The following is a 19,746-nucleotide window of genomic DNA, read 5'->3' on the forward strand; positions in this document are numbered from 1 at the left end:
AATTTTGATTTTTAATGAGGATTTTTCCATAAAACCCCATAAAAGAACAGAAAAAATAGGATTTTCTTGAAAACAGCCTGAACGATTTTCTTAGAAATTTAGTATTTTATAGACCTTTAAATCCTAAACAAAATGGTACAAATCACATTTCCATCAAAATTACGGTTAAAAAGTTATTGTAACTTATGTTATTTTCCCATAAACAAACATAAAATTTTAAAAAATCAGATTTTTTTAGAAAAGCTGGTTTTGATCAAAATTAATATGTTATGGTCCTTATAATTCTAAAGAAAATAGTACAACACCCCATTACTGTATCAATCACGGTCCAAAAGTGATTGCAACTATTAAAAAATATAAAATATATATTTACTCTCATGGCTTATGATAAAGGTTGTTGACAATAAGTGAATGAATGGTTTAAATACCTTTACTGTCAAAGCGATCCCTGTAGTCTTAGTAGGCTACTGCAGTTTCGATAACCTTTTCATGGTATCTTCTTCAGGCTAGGACATCATATCTTTGTTCGTTTTCACGAACACGTCATTATGAATAAAATCCATTGAATACACGGACACGAACACGAAACATTTACACGACACATTAAACATAAACTGTACAAATACTGGGACGGCAAGAGTGTGTGGTGGCGCATGCGGACGGCTGGTCTAGACTCACATCATACATATTTGCTAGAGTGCAAATTTAAATGAGTGCAATACATATTTACATATCATATAGTAAGTGTCTAGACCAGCCGTCCGCATGCGCCACCACACACTCTTGCCGTCCCAGTATTTGTACAGTTTATGTTTAATGTGTCGTGTAAATGTTTCGTGTTCGTGTCCGTGTATTCAATGGATTTTATTCATAATGACGTGTTCGTGAAAACGAACGAAGATATGATGTCCTAGCCTGAAGAAGATACCATGAAAAGGTTATCGAAACTGCAGTAGCCTACTAAGACTACAGGGATCGCTTTGACAGTAAAGGTATTTAAACCATTCATTCACTTATTGAAAAAAGCGATTCAGAGGCTGTCAACATGAAGTTGTTGACAAGCTTATGGAAGAAAGTATGTGTCAGAATGCTGATACCGTTTATTTTATAGGCTTATGTGATAGATTTTACACAAGTCCTTAACTAATAATTGAGCTGTCTAGTATGAACCAATGTATGTCTCTTTATATGTTCTTTGTCTTTGAAGGACTTTCCACATGTAGCACACTTATAAGGTCGCTCCCCAGTATGTATCAATGTATGTCTCATCAATGCAAACTTGGTTGAGAAGGTTTTCCTGCATGTAGTGCACTTATGAGGCAGCTCTCCAGTATGAACAAATGTATGTCTCTTCATATAGCATTTGTGTTTGAAGGACTTTCCACATGTAGCACACTTATAAGGTCGCTCCCCAGTATGTATCAATGTGTGTCTCATCAATGCGTAATTGGTTAAGAAGGTTTTCCTGCATGTAGTGCACTTATGAGGCAGCTCTCCAGTATGAACAAATGTATGTCTCTTCATATAGCATTTGTATTTGAAGGACTTTCCACATGTAGCACACTTATAAGGTCGCTCCCCAGTATGTATCAATGTATGTCTCTTCATAGTTACTTTGTCTTTGAAGGACTTTCCACATGTAGCACACTTATAAGGTCGCTCCCCAGTATGTATCAATGTATGTAGCATCAATGCGTATTTGGATGAGAAAGATTTCCTGCATGTAGTGCACTTAGGTTGCTCTCCAGTATGAACCAACGCATGTTCTTTCTTACGTCGTTTGTCTGTGAAGGACTTTCCACATGTAGAACACTTATAAGGTTGCTCCCCAGTATGAACCAATGCATGTCTCCTCATGCTGCCTTTGTTCGTAAAGGACTTTCCACATGTATTGCAGTTATAAGATTGCTCCCTAGTATGAACCAATGCATGTTCCTTCATATACCTTTTGGTTTTGAAGAACTTTCCACATGTATTGCACTTATAAGGTTGCTCCCCAGTATGAAGCAATGCATGTGCCTTCATATTGCTTTTGGTTGTAAAGGACTTTCCACATGTATTGCAATGGAAACGTTTTCTAGAGTGAACTAATGCATGTCTCTTCAATATGTTTTTGGCTTTGAAGGACTTTCCACATATAATGCACTTATAAGGGCTCTCCCCAGAGTGTGTCAACAAATGACGTTTTGCTTGATCTATTTGTATAAAGGTTTTCTCACATATTAAACATTTAAAGGGGCGCTCACCTGTATGCTCTAATATATGATTTCTCATTTTCCACTGAGATGAGAAGACTGTTGTACATAATAGACATTTATAAGGGAGCTGTTTAATGTTATTTAACATTTTTTACCTTTCACCATCTAACTTTTTGATCTTGTCAGATAACTTAGTAACTAACTAGCCTACATGAATCAACTATAGTCAGTATGCTTTTAATGTTTATGTTAATACTTCTCTTGTTTGAAGTATTTGTTAAATGGTCCAATAGTTACACAGGGCTCTCATCACTCTTGCTCAAATCTTGATACAGATGTGTTGGAAGTGTAGTATAGGAGTGGAATTTGCCTTTTATCTGCTTGTCTTTTTTGTTCAATTTTCTTGTGGTTCTTGAATTGTGTTTCAATATTAAAGCATTAAAAATAATATGTTCCAGTTTCTTTTCTTATGCCTAGGATAGTCTATTGCCACTTCTGAAAAAGATCATGCTTTGTTAGACATACATTTTTAGCAAATTTCCCTTTAGGGAAGTAGCTATTACTGTAGGTCTCATGGTAAGACATAGACCCATGACCGATTTACTTTTTCGTTTTGAGGGAATAATTTTGTGGAATTCCAGCCAAGTAGATGGAAATTTGCTTAGTCTACCGGTTTGCTACGGCGGGGGTAGGCTTTATAAAAGTAAAATACCATTTAATAACTTCCTGATCAGCATAGTACGTTTTATTGAATTACCTGTAAAAACAAAAAAAGATATACGTCTAATAACACAAGAAATAATATATTTACACTCATAATGTTGACTAACAAGACGGTAAATACATTTGAAAGATGGTATATAGCGGTGGTGATCAATTTCGATTGGACACTTCAATCATCATCAGACCCAATAGACGAATGACAAGAATAAAAAATGGTGTCCCTTATATACTTTTGGCTACCGGAAGTGCCGGCCAGGAAGTTTCTTTAAGTACAACTGGAGTCAAAATTCACTTGTTCATTAATTAGCTTATTTCTATTTTTACATGTTTTCATGTAAATGTACAATTCTTCCCAAGCATTCATTACATTTCCTTTCTTACAATTCTTTAAAATAGATACATTGTCTTCCATTTTCCATAATGAGCGACCATTTTGTAACAAGTGTTGTACGACATTTGATTTTTCCGGTTTGTTGTTTCTCCAAGACAACATGAGACATGGTATTTGAAACATTTAATAAAGTTTACAGTTTGTCCAATGTAAACATGATCACAATCGTTACAACTTATTTTGTAGATGCCTGAAACGTCAAATTTGTTAAAATTTTCTATATGTGGATGCAATATTTTACTCAAGGTGTTCTGAGTCCTGAAGGCTATTGATACTCTATATTTCTTGAACTTTTTAGTGATCCTTAGTGTCCCAGGACTTGTATAACTAAATAACTGTAGCTAAATAAACACTAGAAAGAAAATACGACAAGATAGACTTTCAAATCTACAGGAAACCTACACAAACAGACTCAATGTAACGTAAACGGACTCCTTCAGAAGTCGGGTCAGCTCTATGCTGAGTGAGGTTATGTGAACGTTTTATTTACCTTGGTGGTGCCACTAATGAGCCACAAAAAAAGCTGTTTCATATTTATATTCACTGTTATTCATTATTGTTGTTGTTTCATATTTATTGTTGGTTGTTATTTCACATTTTTATCATCTCTGTTTTACACTGCATCTCAATTCTAAATCTCTATTCTTTTTATACATTGCGTTTTCTTGTTTCTTATATCCATTTTGTTTTCAAATTCAAGTTTTAATCTGGTTGTTATTATTGTTTACTCATAAGACTGAATTGTCTGTACCATAAATATATTTATTATTGTATAAATGGTGTTTACCGTTGGAAATAAATGAAATGAAATTAAATGATTAGTAACAGCTCTACTCATCCAACGATCCACAAGACTGCAGCCTTCAGATCCATGTTGTACCGAGCTTCCATAATTCCTTTTAATGAAACCAGTAGGAGAAAGGAATTGAACCCCATAAAGAAGATTGGGCAAGCTAATGGATTTCAAGCTAAAATAATAGAAATCTCTAAAATAGCTATCAGGACTCAGAACACCTTGAGTAAAATATTGCATCCACATATAGAAGATTATAACACAATTGACATTTCAGGCATCTACAAAATAAGTTGTAACGATTGTGATCATGTTTTACATTGGACAAACTGTAAACTTTATTAAAAACAGGGAGCGGGAAAATGATCTGACGGTTTTCTTTGCTGCCCTGTCAAGTGAGTGATTGGCGTAGGGTGGTGGGAATAGAGGCGTTACAAAGCCAACGTGTGAACAGTTTTAGTAGCCACGGAGCCGTGGGACAGCTGAGCACCATAACTTTGTAGTAGAAGTGTTTTTAAAAGTGGCAATTCCTGTGTAGCTGTTCAGTACACGTTTCAATGTGGGCCAATGAAGAAAAGTACTAAACTCGAAACACCATTTTGCTGTAGGTGGGTAACTTTAGAGCTACTAGTTCAGCATTGAAACTAAAATCTGACTACGTGGTGTGAAACTAAAGAGGGTGAGAAAGACTATGTGGCGTGATTGAAAGTGTGATTCGTCACTCATAATGACAACTTTGTCATCACTACTTGTTCTGAAAAAGAGATGCGCTTTGCATAACCACTGGGCTTCAACTGTTGTAGTTGCACGATTGCCATTTTGTATGAATGAAAATGCAGATGGTATTGTAATACTCTTCTACTGAGCGGCCAGACAAGTGCAGAGCTGCAGCTTGTTTACGTTTAGGCTGCTGAGGACTAACTTCCACAGCGTATCTCACTCTCTCGGCGCTCTCTGGTGTCCGAGCTGACATTGGACAGCCTGTTGACTTTTTTCAATGCTATACTAGTAGCTCTAAAGTTACCTACTCACAGCAAAATGGTTTTTTGAGTTGGGACTTTTCCCCTTGGACCCATATTGGAAAGTGTACTGAACAGCTACACAGGAATTTCCACTTTTAAAAACACTTCTACTACAAACACATGTTTCTCAGCTATCCCACGGCTCCATGGCTACTAAAAATGTTCACACCTTGGCTTTGTAACGCCCCTATTCCCACCACCCTACGCCACTCATTCGCTCGACAGGGCGGCAAAGAAAACCGTCAGATCATTTTGCCGCTCCCTGTATTTAAAAAAACCATGTCCCAGATTGAGCAGGTTCAACCAGTGCATAAAGTAAACAGACCTAGTAGATATTGTACATAAAACATGTAAAGAAAGTTAAGGTAATACAACCAATAGTTTTATGTTCAGATTTTTATGATACTTCTACAAATCCAAAAATGTTTTGGAAGAATCTATAGATTAATTTGAAACTGTTTTTCTTCGTCACAGCTAATTTTAGAAAACGGCTGGGTGTAGAAACTCGGTAGAGGTGTCGAAAGAATGGTCTTGGTCTGTAGATGAGCCATCAAAAGAGAAACTAGGTAAATTCCCTTGGGGCTCTGCCCCAGTGGCTTAAAATTCCATTCCCATGTTATTCTTATGGAGGATTAGGGGTTTTTTTTGGACAGCTAATTTGAGAGAACGGCTGGGCATAGAAACTTGGTAGGTGTGTCCAAAGAAAGGTCTTGGTCTGTAGATGAGCCATCAAAAGAGAATAATGCACTTAGAAAATATTGTATTATAAAATCAGTGGGACATATAAATTTTAAAGGACCGGATAATTATTCCTTATCGGGTTAGCTTATATTTTTTTAGGGGTTGGCGCTTGCCTTTTTGATCTACTTTCAATAATCATTTATTATTACAGTAGAACTCCGATTATCCGAATCAATAGGGACCAGACCCCATTCGGATAATCAAAAATTCGAATAATCGGAAATTTACCGGAATTCCGGGAATTTTAAAGAAAAATCCTCATTTTCGGTACTAAGTGAACTTTTAATTAATAATAATTCAAATCAGAACATTTTTAAAGTTTACAATGCTCATAGTACAAGTCAGGTAAATGGAAATATTGGTTTGCTGCGGATACTCAATTTTAATAACAGCAATGATTGTAGAATCTGAATTATTACTTATATCCATGAGTTTATCTAAAAATTATTTCCTGTAAAATATTGTTGTAAATGTAAAATAGCAGCTCAAAAATATTAGACAGACTCGGTCAACAAATGACGTAACTGAAAGAATCCCATACTAATGACATTAACATATAGTTTGGCAGTTCCAGTTAATCAGTGTTAAATGTTTACATTCGGGCGAGGGAAATATTTTATTTTTGTTTATGATCCATACCGTTCCTGTTCTAATAATCATGTAGTATTTAATATGTTTGGACCAGCTGTGTGGAATTGTGAAATCAAAATTATTTTGACAGTTAGTTCTGCTTGTTTACATTTTTAAATTTTGTGGGTTTGTTCTTTGTTACCATGGATACCGTCAATAAATATTTCACTTTTAATTTCTGACAACAGCTGGAGTTCCATAACAAATTTTGTTTCCCATGTTAATCTTATGGATAAATACGAAACTTTAAAGGGCCCCAGGGCCTCACTCTCTAATTATTTCCCTAAAAAGAAAGTTTCCTGCACAATTTCACGTTACGCTCTTTTCAATGACACCAAAAACATGTCAATCGGTTCAGTAGTTTCGGAAGAGTAATTGTCACAAAAAACCTGCTTGCGTATTAAATAAGTATAGATAGATGGATAGATTTACTCTCTTCGCTTATGATAAAGGTTGTTGACAAGCTTATGGGAGAAAGTATGTGTCAGAATGCTGATACCGTTTTTTTATATGTGATAGATTTTACACAAGTCGTTAACCCTTAGAGTGCCAGGCGAGAAATAAAAGTAACGCTCAAAAAATGCCGATGATTTTTCCCGAAGGTCGCGCTAAAAATGCCGAGCGCGATCTGGCGATTTTTAGGTTAAAATTTCGTAAAAATCGAATTTTCGATATTTCGACCAACGAAAATCGATGTATCGCATCTAGCAACTTTCGACTCAATGTTAATATATGGGTTAAAAGAATCCGAGTATTTATTCGGTTGTTATGACAGCTGTTCGATCATTACGAAACGTCCGGTCAGCCGGACGTTGGCACTTTTGGCTCGTTCTTAAAACGTCCGGTCGGCCGGACGTTGGCACTTTTGGCTCGTTTTAAAAACGTCCGGTTCCCCGGACGTTGGCACTCAAAGGGTTAACTAATAATTGAGCTGTCTAGTATGAACCAATGTATGTCTCTTCATATGTCCTTTGTCTTTGAAGGACTTTCCACATGTAGCACACTTATAAGGTCGCTCCCCAGTATGTATCAATGTATGTCTCATCAATTCGTAATTGGTTAAGAAGGTTTTCCTGCATGTAGTGCACTTATAAGGTCGCTCCCCAGTATGTATCAATGTATGTCTCTTCATTGTTACTTTGTCTTTGAAGGACTTTCCACATGTAGCACACTTATAAGGTCGCTCCCCAGTATGTATCAATGTATGTCTCATCAATGCGCAATTGGTTAAGAAGGCTTTCCTGCATGTAGTGCACTTATGAGGCAGCTCTCCAGTATGAACATATGATGTATGACTCTTCATATTTCCTTTGTATTTGAAGGACTTTCCACATGTAGCACACTTATAAGGTCGCTCCCCAGTATGTATCAATGTATGTAGCATCAATGTGTATTTGGTTGAGAAAGATTTCCTGCATATAGTGCACTTAGGTTGCTCTCCAATATGAACCAAAGCATGTTCTTTCATACGTTGTTTGTCTGTGAAGGACTTTCCACATGTAGAACACTTATAAGGTTGCTCCCCAGTATGAACCAATGCATGCCTCCTCATGCTGCCTTTGTTCGTTAAGGACTTTCCACATGTATTGCAGTTATAAGGTTGCTCCCCAGTATGAAGCAATGCATGTCTCGTCATGCTGCGTTTGTTCGTTAAGGACTTTCCACATGTATTGCAGTTATAAGGTTGCTCCCCAGTATGAAGCAATGCATGTTCCTTCATATTGCTTTTGGTTGTGAAGAACTTTCCACATATAGTGCACTTATAAGGGCTCTCCCCAGAGTGTGTCAACAAATGACGTTTTGCTTGATCTATTTGTATAAAGGTTTTCTCACATATTAAACATTTAAAGGGGCGCTCACCTGTATGCTCTAATATATGATTTCTCATTTTCCACTGAGATGAGAAGACTGTTGTACATAATAGACATTTATAAGGAAGCTGTTTAATGTTATTTAACATTTTTTACCTTTCACTATCTAACTTTTTAATCTTGTCAGATAACTTAGTAACTAACTAGCCTACATGAATCAACTATAGTCAGTATGCTTTTAATGTTTATGTTAATACTTCTCTTGTTTGAAGGATTTGTTAAATGGTCCAATAGTTACACAGGGCTCTCATTCAATTTTCAGACATCACTCTTGCTCAAATCTTGATACAGATGTGTTGGAAGTGTAGTATAGGAGTGGAATTTTCATTTTATCTGCTTGTCTTTTTTGTTCAATTTTATTGTGCTTCTTGAATTGTGTTTCAATTGTAAAGCATAAAAAATAATATGTTCCAGTTTCTTTTCCTATGCTTAGGATAGTCTATTGCCACTTCTGAAAAAGATCATGCTTTGTTAGACATACATTTTTAGCAAATTTCCCTTTAGGGAAGTAGCTGTTACTGTAGGTTTCATGGTAAGACATAGACCCACGACCGATTTACTTTTTCGTTTTGAGGGAATAATTTTGTTGAACGATTATTTGCAGTGGAGTTTCACCTAATATTTTTAACAATAATTTTAATATTTTAAGGGTTGGCATCTGCCTTTTTCTATCACTATGCTACTTAATGATCATTTTTAATGCGTGCTCAAGAAAGAAGATCATAAGTGCTTGATAAATTCAATCACTTCCATCCCCGAGCTAATAAAAATGGCACAATCATGCAATTTCAGTTGAGTATGTTGCTTTACAATCCCAGTTCTCGTTTTCGGTAGGTTATGTAAAAACTACTAGCTTTTCATGTTTTTTTTTTTTGTAAAAAAAAATGCATACTATGAAGCCACATATTGAGAAAAGGTCCCATACCACGTCTGATGCCCTCTGGGAACGAGTTCTGCTTGTCGGTCGACTTTTTCGCTTCCAGTTTGGAGGCTGTTAGGCGAGTGGCAGCGGAGGAATGTGACGCTCTGTAATATTTCACTGTTGGTACTGTTATCGTTCTTGTTTATATATCTCTCAAATCATTATTATTGTTGCTCATTTAATCTTTTATTATTGTTATTCATTTCATTATTTATTATTGTTACTAATTTAATTTCTATTATTGTTATCCTTTTCATTGTTTATTATTGTTTCTAGTACAAAACACAAACATTCACTGTTGTACCTAGGTGTCAAATTATTATCTTTGTAAATTGGTGTATTGACGTTTGTAAATAAATAAATAAAGTCTATCTTGTCATATTTTCTTTCTAGTGTTAGGTCCAGGAAATTGATCTTGTTGTTTTCTTCAAATTCTCGGTAAACGTGAGATTCGGGTGTAGTTAACATTAAATATGGTCCTACTTACAATGTTACAAAAATGTTAGCAAGTAAGTTGAACCAAGATTTAGAATTAGAATACATATATAATGTAATGAATGAATAGTTATGATTTTGTTGAATGTGTTCAGAACATAGATATAGAATCAAGTTGTAGGTTAGTTTCATTTGATAATTCAAATTTGTACACCAATATTCCTGTAATTGTAACTATTGATCTGGTTAAATGTAGACTTTTACAAAATGGATTAGATAACGAATATGTCAATCAAATGTTCCGGGTCTAGGTCTTACCATGAGACCTACGGTAATAGCTTATGGGTCATTCCATATGAAATCAACCAATAAAAAATTATTTTCAACCTGACCATCTTAGATTTTGATGAAATTTTGCATACTTGTAGTATTTTGAGTCCTGAATCCAAATATGCTTTTTTTAAAAATCTATCTTTTATAGTTTTTATGATATAAATATTTGAAAATGGTAAAAATTGGCGTTTTTTACCGTGCGCGCAAATCTAAAATGTTGTCTAGGATGAGTTCTATTAAACCTATCAAGTTGTACAATGGCTCATTTTAAAGAGGATTCAAATGCCTTTAATCTGATACCAAACTCAACCTACTTTGGTAAAAATTAATTTTTTTTGAAAATTTCAAAATATGTTTTTGAAAAAAAAATTTAAGATAGTGTTTTTTGAAAAATTTGAAAATTACATATGTTAAAGAATGTAGGCCTAATCTAGTAAGTACATTATAAAAATTTCAAAATGGGATGATAATGGGATCAGCAGTTATGATAAAAATACTTGACTATGGTTCACTGTTTCCAAGCATTTCGGCGCATACAGTGTGTAAGTACTAACCTAAATGTACCATTAAATAAGAGTCTATTAATTATATGATTAAAATTAAAAATATCTGCCTATATTTGAATTATGTATGTCATATTTTGCTATATATAAACTAAATCTAGCAAGTAAACAACATTATTCAAGTTAACAGAGTTTCCGTCAACTTTTGAACAAATATGGACCAATGGGTTTTGGTTCAGGTTCCTCAGTCTTTTCCAGTTAGTTGTGTTGCAGCGATTTACTGTAATCAATCTTTAAGTCTGCCTTTTCACTAGGCTGGAGACTCAAGTCAGCCAATAGATCTGTGCAAAATCACATTGTGAAGCACTTTACGTTTAGACTATCAGGTTGCAGCGACCCATCTCTGCTGTAGCGACTCGGTCTTGAGACAAGAGGAAAGACTGATAAACATAAGTTAGACCTGTGTACCTGTCAAACAAATTACAACTTCTCAAGACCGGGTCGCTACTGCCGAGGTGGGTCGCTGCGACCTGATAGTGTAAACGTAAAGTGCTTCACAATGTGATTTTGCACAGATCTAGTGGCTGACTAGTGTCTCCAGCCTAGTGAAAAGGCAGACTTAAAGATTAATTACAGTAAATCGTTGCAACACAACTGGAAAATACTGAGGAACCTGAGCCAAAACCCATAGGTCCATGTTTGTCTGTCTTTCCTCTCGTGACAAGAGAGAGAGACAAACAAGCAAATTGATAATTTTGTCACACAATATACTGTGATCAATCTATTTAAATCCTGTAGTAACCTTATTATTGATACATAGATAATTAATATTCCATGATAGCCTAATTATTTAGTTTTGGGGAAATGTCTGCTCATAAGTATAAATAATGTATTCTCACTTTAACAATTAAAATTTTTTTAGTGAAAACTGATTTGTGGATTTAAATACCACAAACCACATACCACATTTTTGTATAACTTCTATTTTGATATGTCAAAAATAAAAATAAAAGTTACGGAGAATTTTCAAAATGTCCGTCCGGTTATTTTTTAACTTTGCAAGGGTATTTTTTAAATATCATAGAAGTCAAATAAAGGAATTGGATTATGGCTGCTAATAATAACTAAAGCTCAAAACATCTGTTTGGCTGCTAATAATAACTAAAGCTCAAAACATCTGTTTTCATTAGCAAAATCATTTTAAAAAATAACACTTAAAACTTAAAACCCAAGTATTTTTTTTCATGTCCGGGAAATTTTGCTCCAGAACTAAGGGTCGCGACGCCATAAGTAAAGGTCAGCAAATTGGGTAATTTTTTCTTTCTTTTTTTTTACAGTTATTACTGCTTATAAAGTAATCAAAGCAGGTATTTTCTTAATCCCAGATAAATGGGCTATTCAATTATGGTTTTAAGTCATAAATCATAAACTTACTGGGTTTGCTGTAGACATGGAAGTTTGGACGACTTTTTTTTACTAAAAAATTTCAGTGAAAAATAAGTATTTTTAATTTTTTGCAGAACCATAGTATGCACTATTAAATATTTTTTTAAGTAGAGTATTGATCTGGGAATAGAAAATTATAATAAACATTATCATTTAAAGATAAAATTAATATGAAAAAAAAATAAAATATGAAAAGTGGAAAGTTTGTTCAAAGTAGCCCCCATGTTCAAAGGTTGACGGAAACTCTGTTAACTTGAATAATTTTGTTTATTTGCTAGATTTAGTTTATATTAGAGCAAAATATGACATACATAGTTCAAATATAGGCAGATATTTTTTATTTTAATCATATAGTTAATAGACTCTTATTAAATGATACATTTAGGTTAGTACGTACACGCTGTATGCACCAAAACGCTTGGAAACAGTGAACCATAGTCAAGTATTTTTATCATAACTGCTGATCCCATTATCATCCCATTTTGAAATTTGTATAATGTACTTACTAGATTACATTCTTTAACATATGTAATTTTCAAATTTTTCAAAAAACACTATCTTAAATTTTTTTTCAAAAACATATTTTGATATTTTCAACAAAAACTAATTTTTACCAAAGTAGGTTGAGTTTGGTATCAGATTAAAGGCATTTGAATCCTCTTTAAAATGAGCCATTGTACAACTTGATAGGACCAATAGAACTCATCCTAGACAACATTTTAGATTTGCGCGCACGGTAAAAAACGCCAATTTTTACCATTTTCAAATATTTATATCATAAAAACTATAAAAGATAGATTTTTTTAAAAGGCATATTTGGATTCAGGATTCCAAATACTACAAGTATGCAAAATTTCATCAAAATCCAAGATGGTCAGGTTGAGAGCCTTGTTGATTTGATATGGAATGACCCTTATTCCCTATATGGAATTCGCTATTTGGGAAATTCGCTAAAAAGATTTTTTATTGACTCTTGCCTACGAATATAATTTATATCACTGAAAGTATTTGACTTAACCAAATTTTTGGTTTATTTGTGACTTTTCTATCGTCAATACTTATATGAAAAAAGGAGATAAGTGTAGCCTAGTTTATTTTGTAAATAACGCATGCAAGACTTCAGAATAGTGATTATATAGGCCTATTTCCAAGTTAACACTAGGGATTGCCCGTTTTAATCGATCTTGAGTTATCCGAGCAGCTAGCTCCGGTCCCGAAAGGGTGGGATTAGACGGGGTCTACTGTAATTTGATAGAACTTGGCAAATTTTATTTATTTTGCACTAAGCTAAAATTATTTTACTAAAACACACTTTATTACCCTACCTGCAGCAGTAAACCTAGGTACTCGTTAAAAACCTAATGTTATTTAATAAGATTTAAGTGAAAATCATATCAGGCAATTAGAAATTTGCTTAGTCTGCAGGTTTGCTGCAGCGGGGGTATATTTATAATTTACATGTGCTTATCACTGGTGAATTTTTAACATAAAACCAGGACCGGGTTACAAAGTCAAAATTTTCTAAATGTACTAATCGTGTAAATTTCTAAAATAAACTAATGATTTGCTGGCCTATATCTTGAAATTTTCAAAGTGAGTGAATATTATTAAAGCCTGTTTAAAGATATCCTAAATGAAAAGGGAAATTTAAAAAGTCAAGCGAAATGAAAGGAGAAATAACTTCATAATGTTTAATTAATCTCACTTCAATTGGTGTCCTGTCAATCGCTATCAGTAACAATCGCTCCCAGTGACAATCGCTGCCAATCTGGTCTGTTCTTTGTGAGAGGGAAGACTGGTCAAGAGGGGGGGAGTCGAGGTTTTGGATGACAAATGATGAGCTACTGGATCACCTCTGTTTGTTATTCTGAGTATTAATATTATTATATTACCGTAGTAACGACAAATTGTTAACGAACAGGAGTTTGTTGAAAGCTGGAAGGAATATCATTATCGACTTCCAGATAATAAGGGAAGAAAACTCGAAAAAAAATAGGGAAAGATGTGGGAAAGATTTGAGACCAGTGATCACGTGTCTACCCTCCTAAATTTAAGTTGAATACTCTATACAGTATGCATTTAAACAGTTTGTTTGAACGAGTTTTTGGGGACGTTGGTTTAACCACAAAAACCGTTAAACTGGCCTCGGGCCTGAGGAGTCCGGATAACTTAAGAGGGAGTCTACTGTAGCCTAAAAGTAACCCTAAAAGTATGTAGTTTTTGTGATGCGTTATATATTAGACATGTTCAGTTTTTATGCATATGATTTCATATCGTATTTAATAACTAAATATACAAAGTTATGTTCAGGGATGGCTTACAAAGAATAAAATCCAATGATAGGCTTAAGTTAATGATTTCAGCATCACGTAAAAAATAGATAATTTTCAACTAACTCAGAGCAATAAAACATTGTAGCATAAAACCTTATGTATTATGCTTAATTCAAATATATCACAGGCATAAGTTAAGACATAAAGGGTGGTCTACACGCAAGGATTTCGCGAACGTTTTATCTGCGCAGGTAAAACGTAGCAGTCAAGTCGTTGCAAAGAAATGCGTCCACACGGTACAGGTTTCAGCACCAACTTTTAGTGCAGTTTTGTGATAACTTTCAGTGTATGTTCATGTAATATCATGGAAGATGTGTTTCTGTTGGCAATTTCTGCAGCCAGTGCTTCAAGTAAGCATAGAAATAAGTCTGAGAGACGACGGCGCTCGTATCGTCAAGTTGGTTACTAAAAGACAACAAACTTCATAATAGTTTCTCTGTTCACGTTTGAATCTACTGCTTTGTATTTTTCAAAAGTATCTAAGTCTTTTTTCTTATCACAGTCACTATATTCCTTACTCTTGACCTTCCATAAATTAAGGACACTTCTGGACGGTTCGATGAATTCAACAATAAAATCACGGGAACATTGGCGAAGATCTGCGATAGTAATTAAAAAACACACTTATGCCTCTGTCAACACGTGAAGACAACGCTGCATACTGGGGTTTTGAGCGTGAAGACGGAGTTGAAACGGATGACAGTGTCCACACGCAACGACTTGTCTGAAAACGTTGTCAAAACTATGCTCTCAGCAATAGCTTTATAGCTCCGTCTTCCGTCTCCGCGCAGTTCTCAAAAATGCACAGTTTTGCGGTACACACGCAACGATTTGACTGCAACGATTTACTTGCGCAGGTAAAACGTACGGTAAATCCTTGCGTGTAGACCGGCCTTAAGATATTTATTTTTCGCTTTGACATGTACATGCATAGACAGGTAATTTTTGTTAATATCAAATACATGTTGTATTTAGTCGGATTGAATTAACTTACAGTCATTATGATAGAGGAACTTAACCCTCCGAGTGTCCCTTGTTTTGGCCTTAATGTCTGCCTATTTTTTGCTCATTTGCAAGGTTTTATTAAAACGGATCTGAGAAGCTTAAAACAATGTTAATTCTACTGTTCTATATACCATTTTGTTTGGAAAATCATGGGCTTCAATATTATACACAAAACATAAGGAACATTTGTTTCAAAAAATTTTTTAGGTAAAAAAAAATATATTTTGGAAAATTTTCAAAAAAAAATAAGTTCGCGCTCAATGAAATTGTATAAATTATAGGCCTATAAATATTTGAAAATAGCCACTTTGTTCTAAATTTTATGAGGATTACAAATACCTATATAATAATATAAGGAAGTAGATTTGCAAATAAATAAGTTATGGGCAAAAAACTAATTTCAGTACATAGCGTTTAGCTAAGAATGCATAGCCAAACCATAGCTAGGAATCTGGCTGATAATTTACATCAATATCACTACCTACTTCTTCAGGATCATCAACCAGCCCTTCAAAATCACTTAAATCTTCTTATAATGCACCACGTATATCACTACTTTTGATTTTTAACCCTAAAACAATGATAAACGTAATAAAACACATCAGTCATCGGTCCGAGGTTAACCAAGCTGTTTACAAATACGCACGTCAGCTGTCTGCTACAATATTTTCGGAACTAAAATGAATAGCGCTTAGAGTCAGACCTCCGGAAAAAGCTCTGAATCTGTCAAATAAAACGATACCTAACTCGATCTAGTTCAATCCGATTTTGTCAGTCATAGAGCCTTCGCCGTAAACAGTGTTTGTGAGTCGCTGCAGCGACACAAAACACTACACAAAGTGTGTTATGTGTCGCTGCAGCGACAAATAACACTCGGAGGGTTAAAGTCACAAATTGGCTGGCTGTTAGTAAGAAAAACATTTAAGGGTAGGCCTACAGTTTCTTACCTGGGTTACACTAATATTGATTGAAACTATTGATCGAAAATTCGGCTGCACTTAGTAGTACTTATCTGTCCTACACTCATTTGAATGAATATATTGCTCGATATATCAAGTAACATAGCCTATTTCATTCGATATATTGTTTGGTTTAGTTAGGCCTAGGTTATTTTAACCAAACCTAAGTTTGTGTAAATATAAAGTCAGTCAATGGTTTAACTAACCGTATGTATTTCATTTTTTTCACTTAATCGACATATCGAATAACCTATTAAAACTTATATCAATATTTTTCATTCGAATGAGTGTACAGGACAGATACTAACTTAAAGTGCAGCTAAAATATTGATTAATAAGTTAACTTAATCAGTAGGCCTAGGCCTACCTAATATGTTTAACAAAACGCCTAAGCCTATTATAAAATGAAACTGTCATAACCTAACCTAACTAATTTAACCAAACTTGCTGATAATGAAAAATTCCTCCCGAATGAAGGGTTAACTAACTAGCGAATCCATAAACTAACTTTCAATCGATATTAGCGTAGCCCAGTTAAGAAACTGCACCCACATTTTCGAATAGGGAATGTAAACAAACTAGCTGAGTTAGGGCCTATAATCGAAAAGCTTCAAAATTAGGCTACCGGTAGTTCAAGGAAAGGCTAAGTTAACTTAGGCCTATCACAACCGACAACATTCCGACTAGTAGGAATTGCGCTTAATAAGGTGACCATGGGGAACTTAGTTTCTTGTTTTAAAATAAAACTAAATCTTTAGATGGCTGCACTTTACTTTAGGTCCTACCTACACAAACAACCGAATGAAAATATCGATTATTTCATTCGATATATCGTTTGGTTAGTTAGGTTAGGTTAACCTTACCTAACTAACCAAGATAGATATTTTCATTCGAATGAGTGTAGGACCTAAAGTAAAGTGCAGCATAAACATAACATCCTTAAGGTAATAGTAATTTAAGTTAATTTACGGTATCACCAAAAACTAGATTTTTACCTGAAAACAATAGTGCTAAAGTTTTTCTGCTGCAACAAATCTAAATAAACTTTGATGGTTTGAATTTGTTTATTTTCTTGTTAATTCTTATCTGTTTGTCTCTCTATTGCCTTCTGTGGTATTGGTACTGATCATAGTGATGATACTGCTACAACTACTGTAATAAAATAATAATTTTAATTTGTTTGTAAACAAATCTAATTAACTGAAACTAGAAGCAATACATTCAACATTCAACAAAAGGAGATAACGAGAACGAGATAACCAGAGATAACAGATAAAACTAAAACAAAACTTGATGATGACGATGTGATGGAGAAAAAGACCAGAAGAAGAAATCTTTACAATAAAAACAAAGCAGTAAAAGCATTTATAAGTGCCACCGAGCATTGATTATCTTATATACTACACATTTTTTTGCAAAACTTATGACAGCTAGCCTGACGGAATTACGCCTAGCTTATTGGACCGAATCACCCAAATTACACGCCGTTGGTACCAAATGAAAGATATTTTCCTTTAGTGCAGAACCCCTTTATAGATTTAATAAAGGCTCAAAAATAAGCACAAAAAAATAAATTTAAAATTTAAAATAATTAACATGAGCCTTATGGGTTGCCATGTTGGTAATGAAATAACAACAAAATATAAACAGAAAATCAAAACAAATTAAAGTTAAAGAAATAACAATCACAATATATGTTTTATTTACAGCGTGGTTTGAAGATGGAGAAGTTTGCACAATACATAGTTTTGGTCAAGTTTTTTGTCACGGGGCGAGCTCTCGTTTTAAACTAATCAGTTCCTATTTAGGTATGTGAGGAAGGAAGGTAGAGTCGGGATTTGCGAATTCATGCACGGCCACCTTTTAACTCCAGGCCGCGACCTGGTAGAATTGGCAACGTCGCAAGTACGATTGTTTAGTGTCAGACGCAAGGCTGACATCAACATGGGACGTCAGCCACGTCCGTGTGCATCAGCTCATTATTCGCACTTCATTTGATAAATTTTAAAATTTATGAACATACATTTATTAAAATATTGAAAATAAAACATACAGAATTGAAATCCAATACAATATGAATTGAAAATCTATATATTATGTACATTTAAAGCGGAGTCAATTTTTGCATAGTCCAGTAACCAAGCGTTCGTAAATACACAAATACAAACCAGTTCCGAAACAAAACAGCTGACAACCCTACTTGCGAAGTTGCCACTTCGAAATGGTTCTAAAGGTCACCATATTTAGCCTTTATGTTTGTCACCTCACAAATCCATGGTTCCAAATATAACTCTAATTATGTTGGTTAAAATAGTAACCGCTAAGCAGTGACCAAGATTGGTTGCAGATCACGTGGGCAACTAAAAGTACCTAATTTATCATAGCGAAGCTGGCTGGCATAATCCTTAATCCTTCCAAAATAACTTAGGCTAGGCGTACACGAGCGATTATTTTGAGGCGACTATTTCATCGGCCGATCTGTGCATGATGTATTTGAATGGAAGCGCGCACACAGGCGATCGAGAATTGCGCCGATTTTAAAATTTGGGTTTTGCCACAGATTCGTAGGCGAGGCGATTGTTGCCCGAAAATCTGTAACGTACAGATTGTTATCAGTCCGCGCACACGGTCGACTAAAAAATCAGCCAGTCGCTTGTTGTTCTCCACAGCAGTCAGTGAACTTCAGTGTGAGTTGCGTTGTTATCTTTGCTAAAAAAGGCTACAGCTGTTATAATAAAAACTGAATTTTTCAACAGAAATTCTATAGTAATTAAATAAATTTTTACTGTCATCACGTAAAGTGTATAGTTTATAAAACTTTCGATTTAGAAGTCTCTGACTTACTATCGGATGAACACAATATTTAAGTTGTCTTATTTTTTTCTTTGATCTAATTAGAAGAGCACAAACACAGGTTAATTCAACAAAGTCCATTTTAGGATAGCTTAAACGCACTTAAAAAAAATCCATTTTTTGACTAAAAAATCGCCACGTGTGCGCCTGGACATAAATTAAGGGCAATTTATTTTTGGCCGATTTTTTAATCGGTCGATCGAAAAATCGACCGTGTGTGCCAGGCCTTTTAGGCTACGGCCACACAGGCGATTTTTCTCGCGGTAAATACTATAGGCCTAGATTTTTTCATGCTTGAATTCCCGCCGTTGTAGGCAGCACGTGCGTTTTTCACGTGGTAAAATGTAGCTTATTTTCGCACCGGTAAAAGGCTAGGACTACTATAGGAGCGGCAAAACTCAGTCGGAACCTGCAGTTGATTGCCGAATTCACATGACTGTGTTGTATATTTTCCTCATCACCGAAATAGTATAGAGTAACCTTGTTTTTGAATATTTTACAAGAAATATGAATGGCTTATTAATTTCCAAACGTAAACAACACTAAAATTATTTTATTTTGTAAACCTTTCTTAATTATTTAAGCCTG

General features: G+C 34.7%; 2 protein-coding genes across 2 annotated transcripts in view; one reads left to right on the forward strand and one right to left on the reverse strand.

Moving 5' to 3' along the window:
- Positions 1–19,746, forward strand: part of LOC129000233 (protein artichoke) — an 81,733-nt gene that overhangs the window by 55,209 nt on the left and 6,778 nt on the right. The gene's annotated exons all lie outside the window — the stretch shown is intronic.
- LOC129001859 (zinc finger protein 665-like) lies at positions 1,088–17,562 on the reverse strand. The gene is made up of 2 exons (XM_054429317.1): positions 17,301–17,562; positions 1,088–2,693 (listed from the first exon to the last, which is right to left on the reverse strand). The coding sequence occupies exon 2, from the start codon at positions 2,344–2,346 to the stop codon at positions 1,144–1,146; it is 1,203 nt and encodes a 400-aa protein (XP_054285292.1). The 5' UTR covers positions 2,347–2,693; positions 17,301–17,562; the 3' UTR covers positions 1,088–1,143.

The sequence above is a fragment of the Macrosteles quadrilineatus genome, unplaced genomic scaffold, assembly GCF_028750875.1.
Source record: "Macrosteles quadrilineatus isolate MER2022 unplaced genomic scaffold, UCM_ALF_1.0 Scaffold_8__2_contigs__length_117827958, whole genome shotgun sequence".
Lineage (NCBI taxonomy): Eukaryota > Metazoa > Arthropoda > Insecta > Hemiptera > Cicadellidae > Macrosteles > Macrosteles quadrilineatus.

Excerpts from the sequence above, each read along its gene's own strand:
- LOC129001859 (XM_054429317.1), bottom strand. The coding sequence starts at position 2,346 with ATGTTAAATAACATTAAACAGCTCCCTTATAAATGTCTATTATGTACA.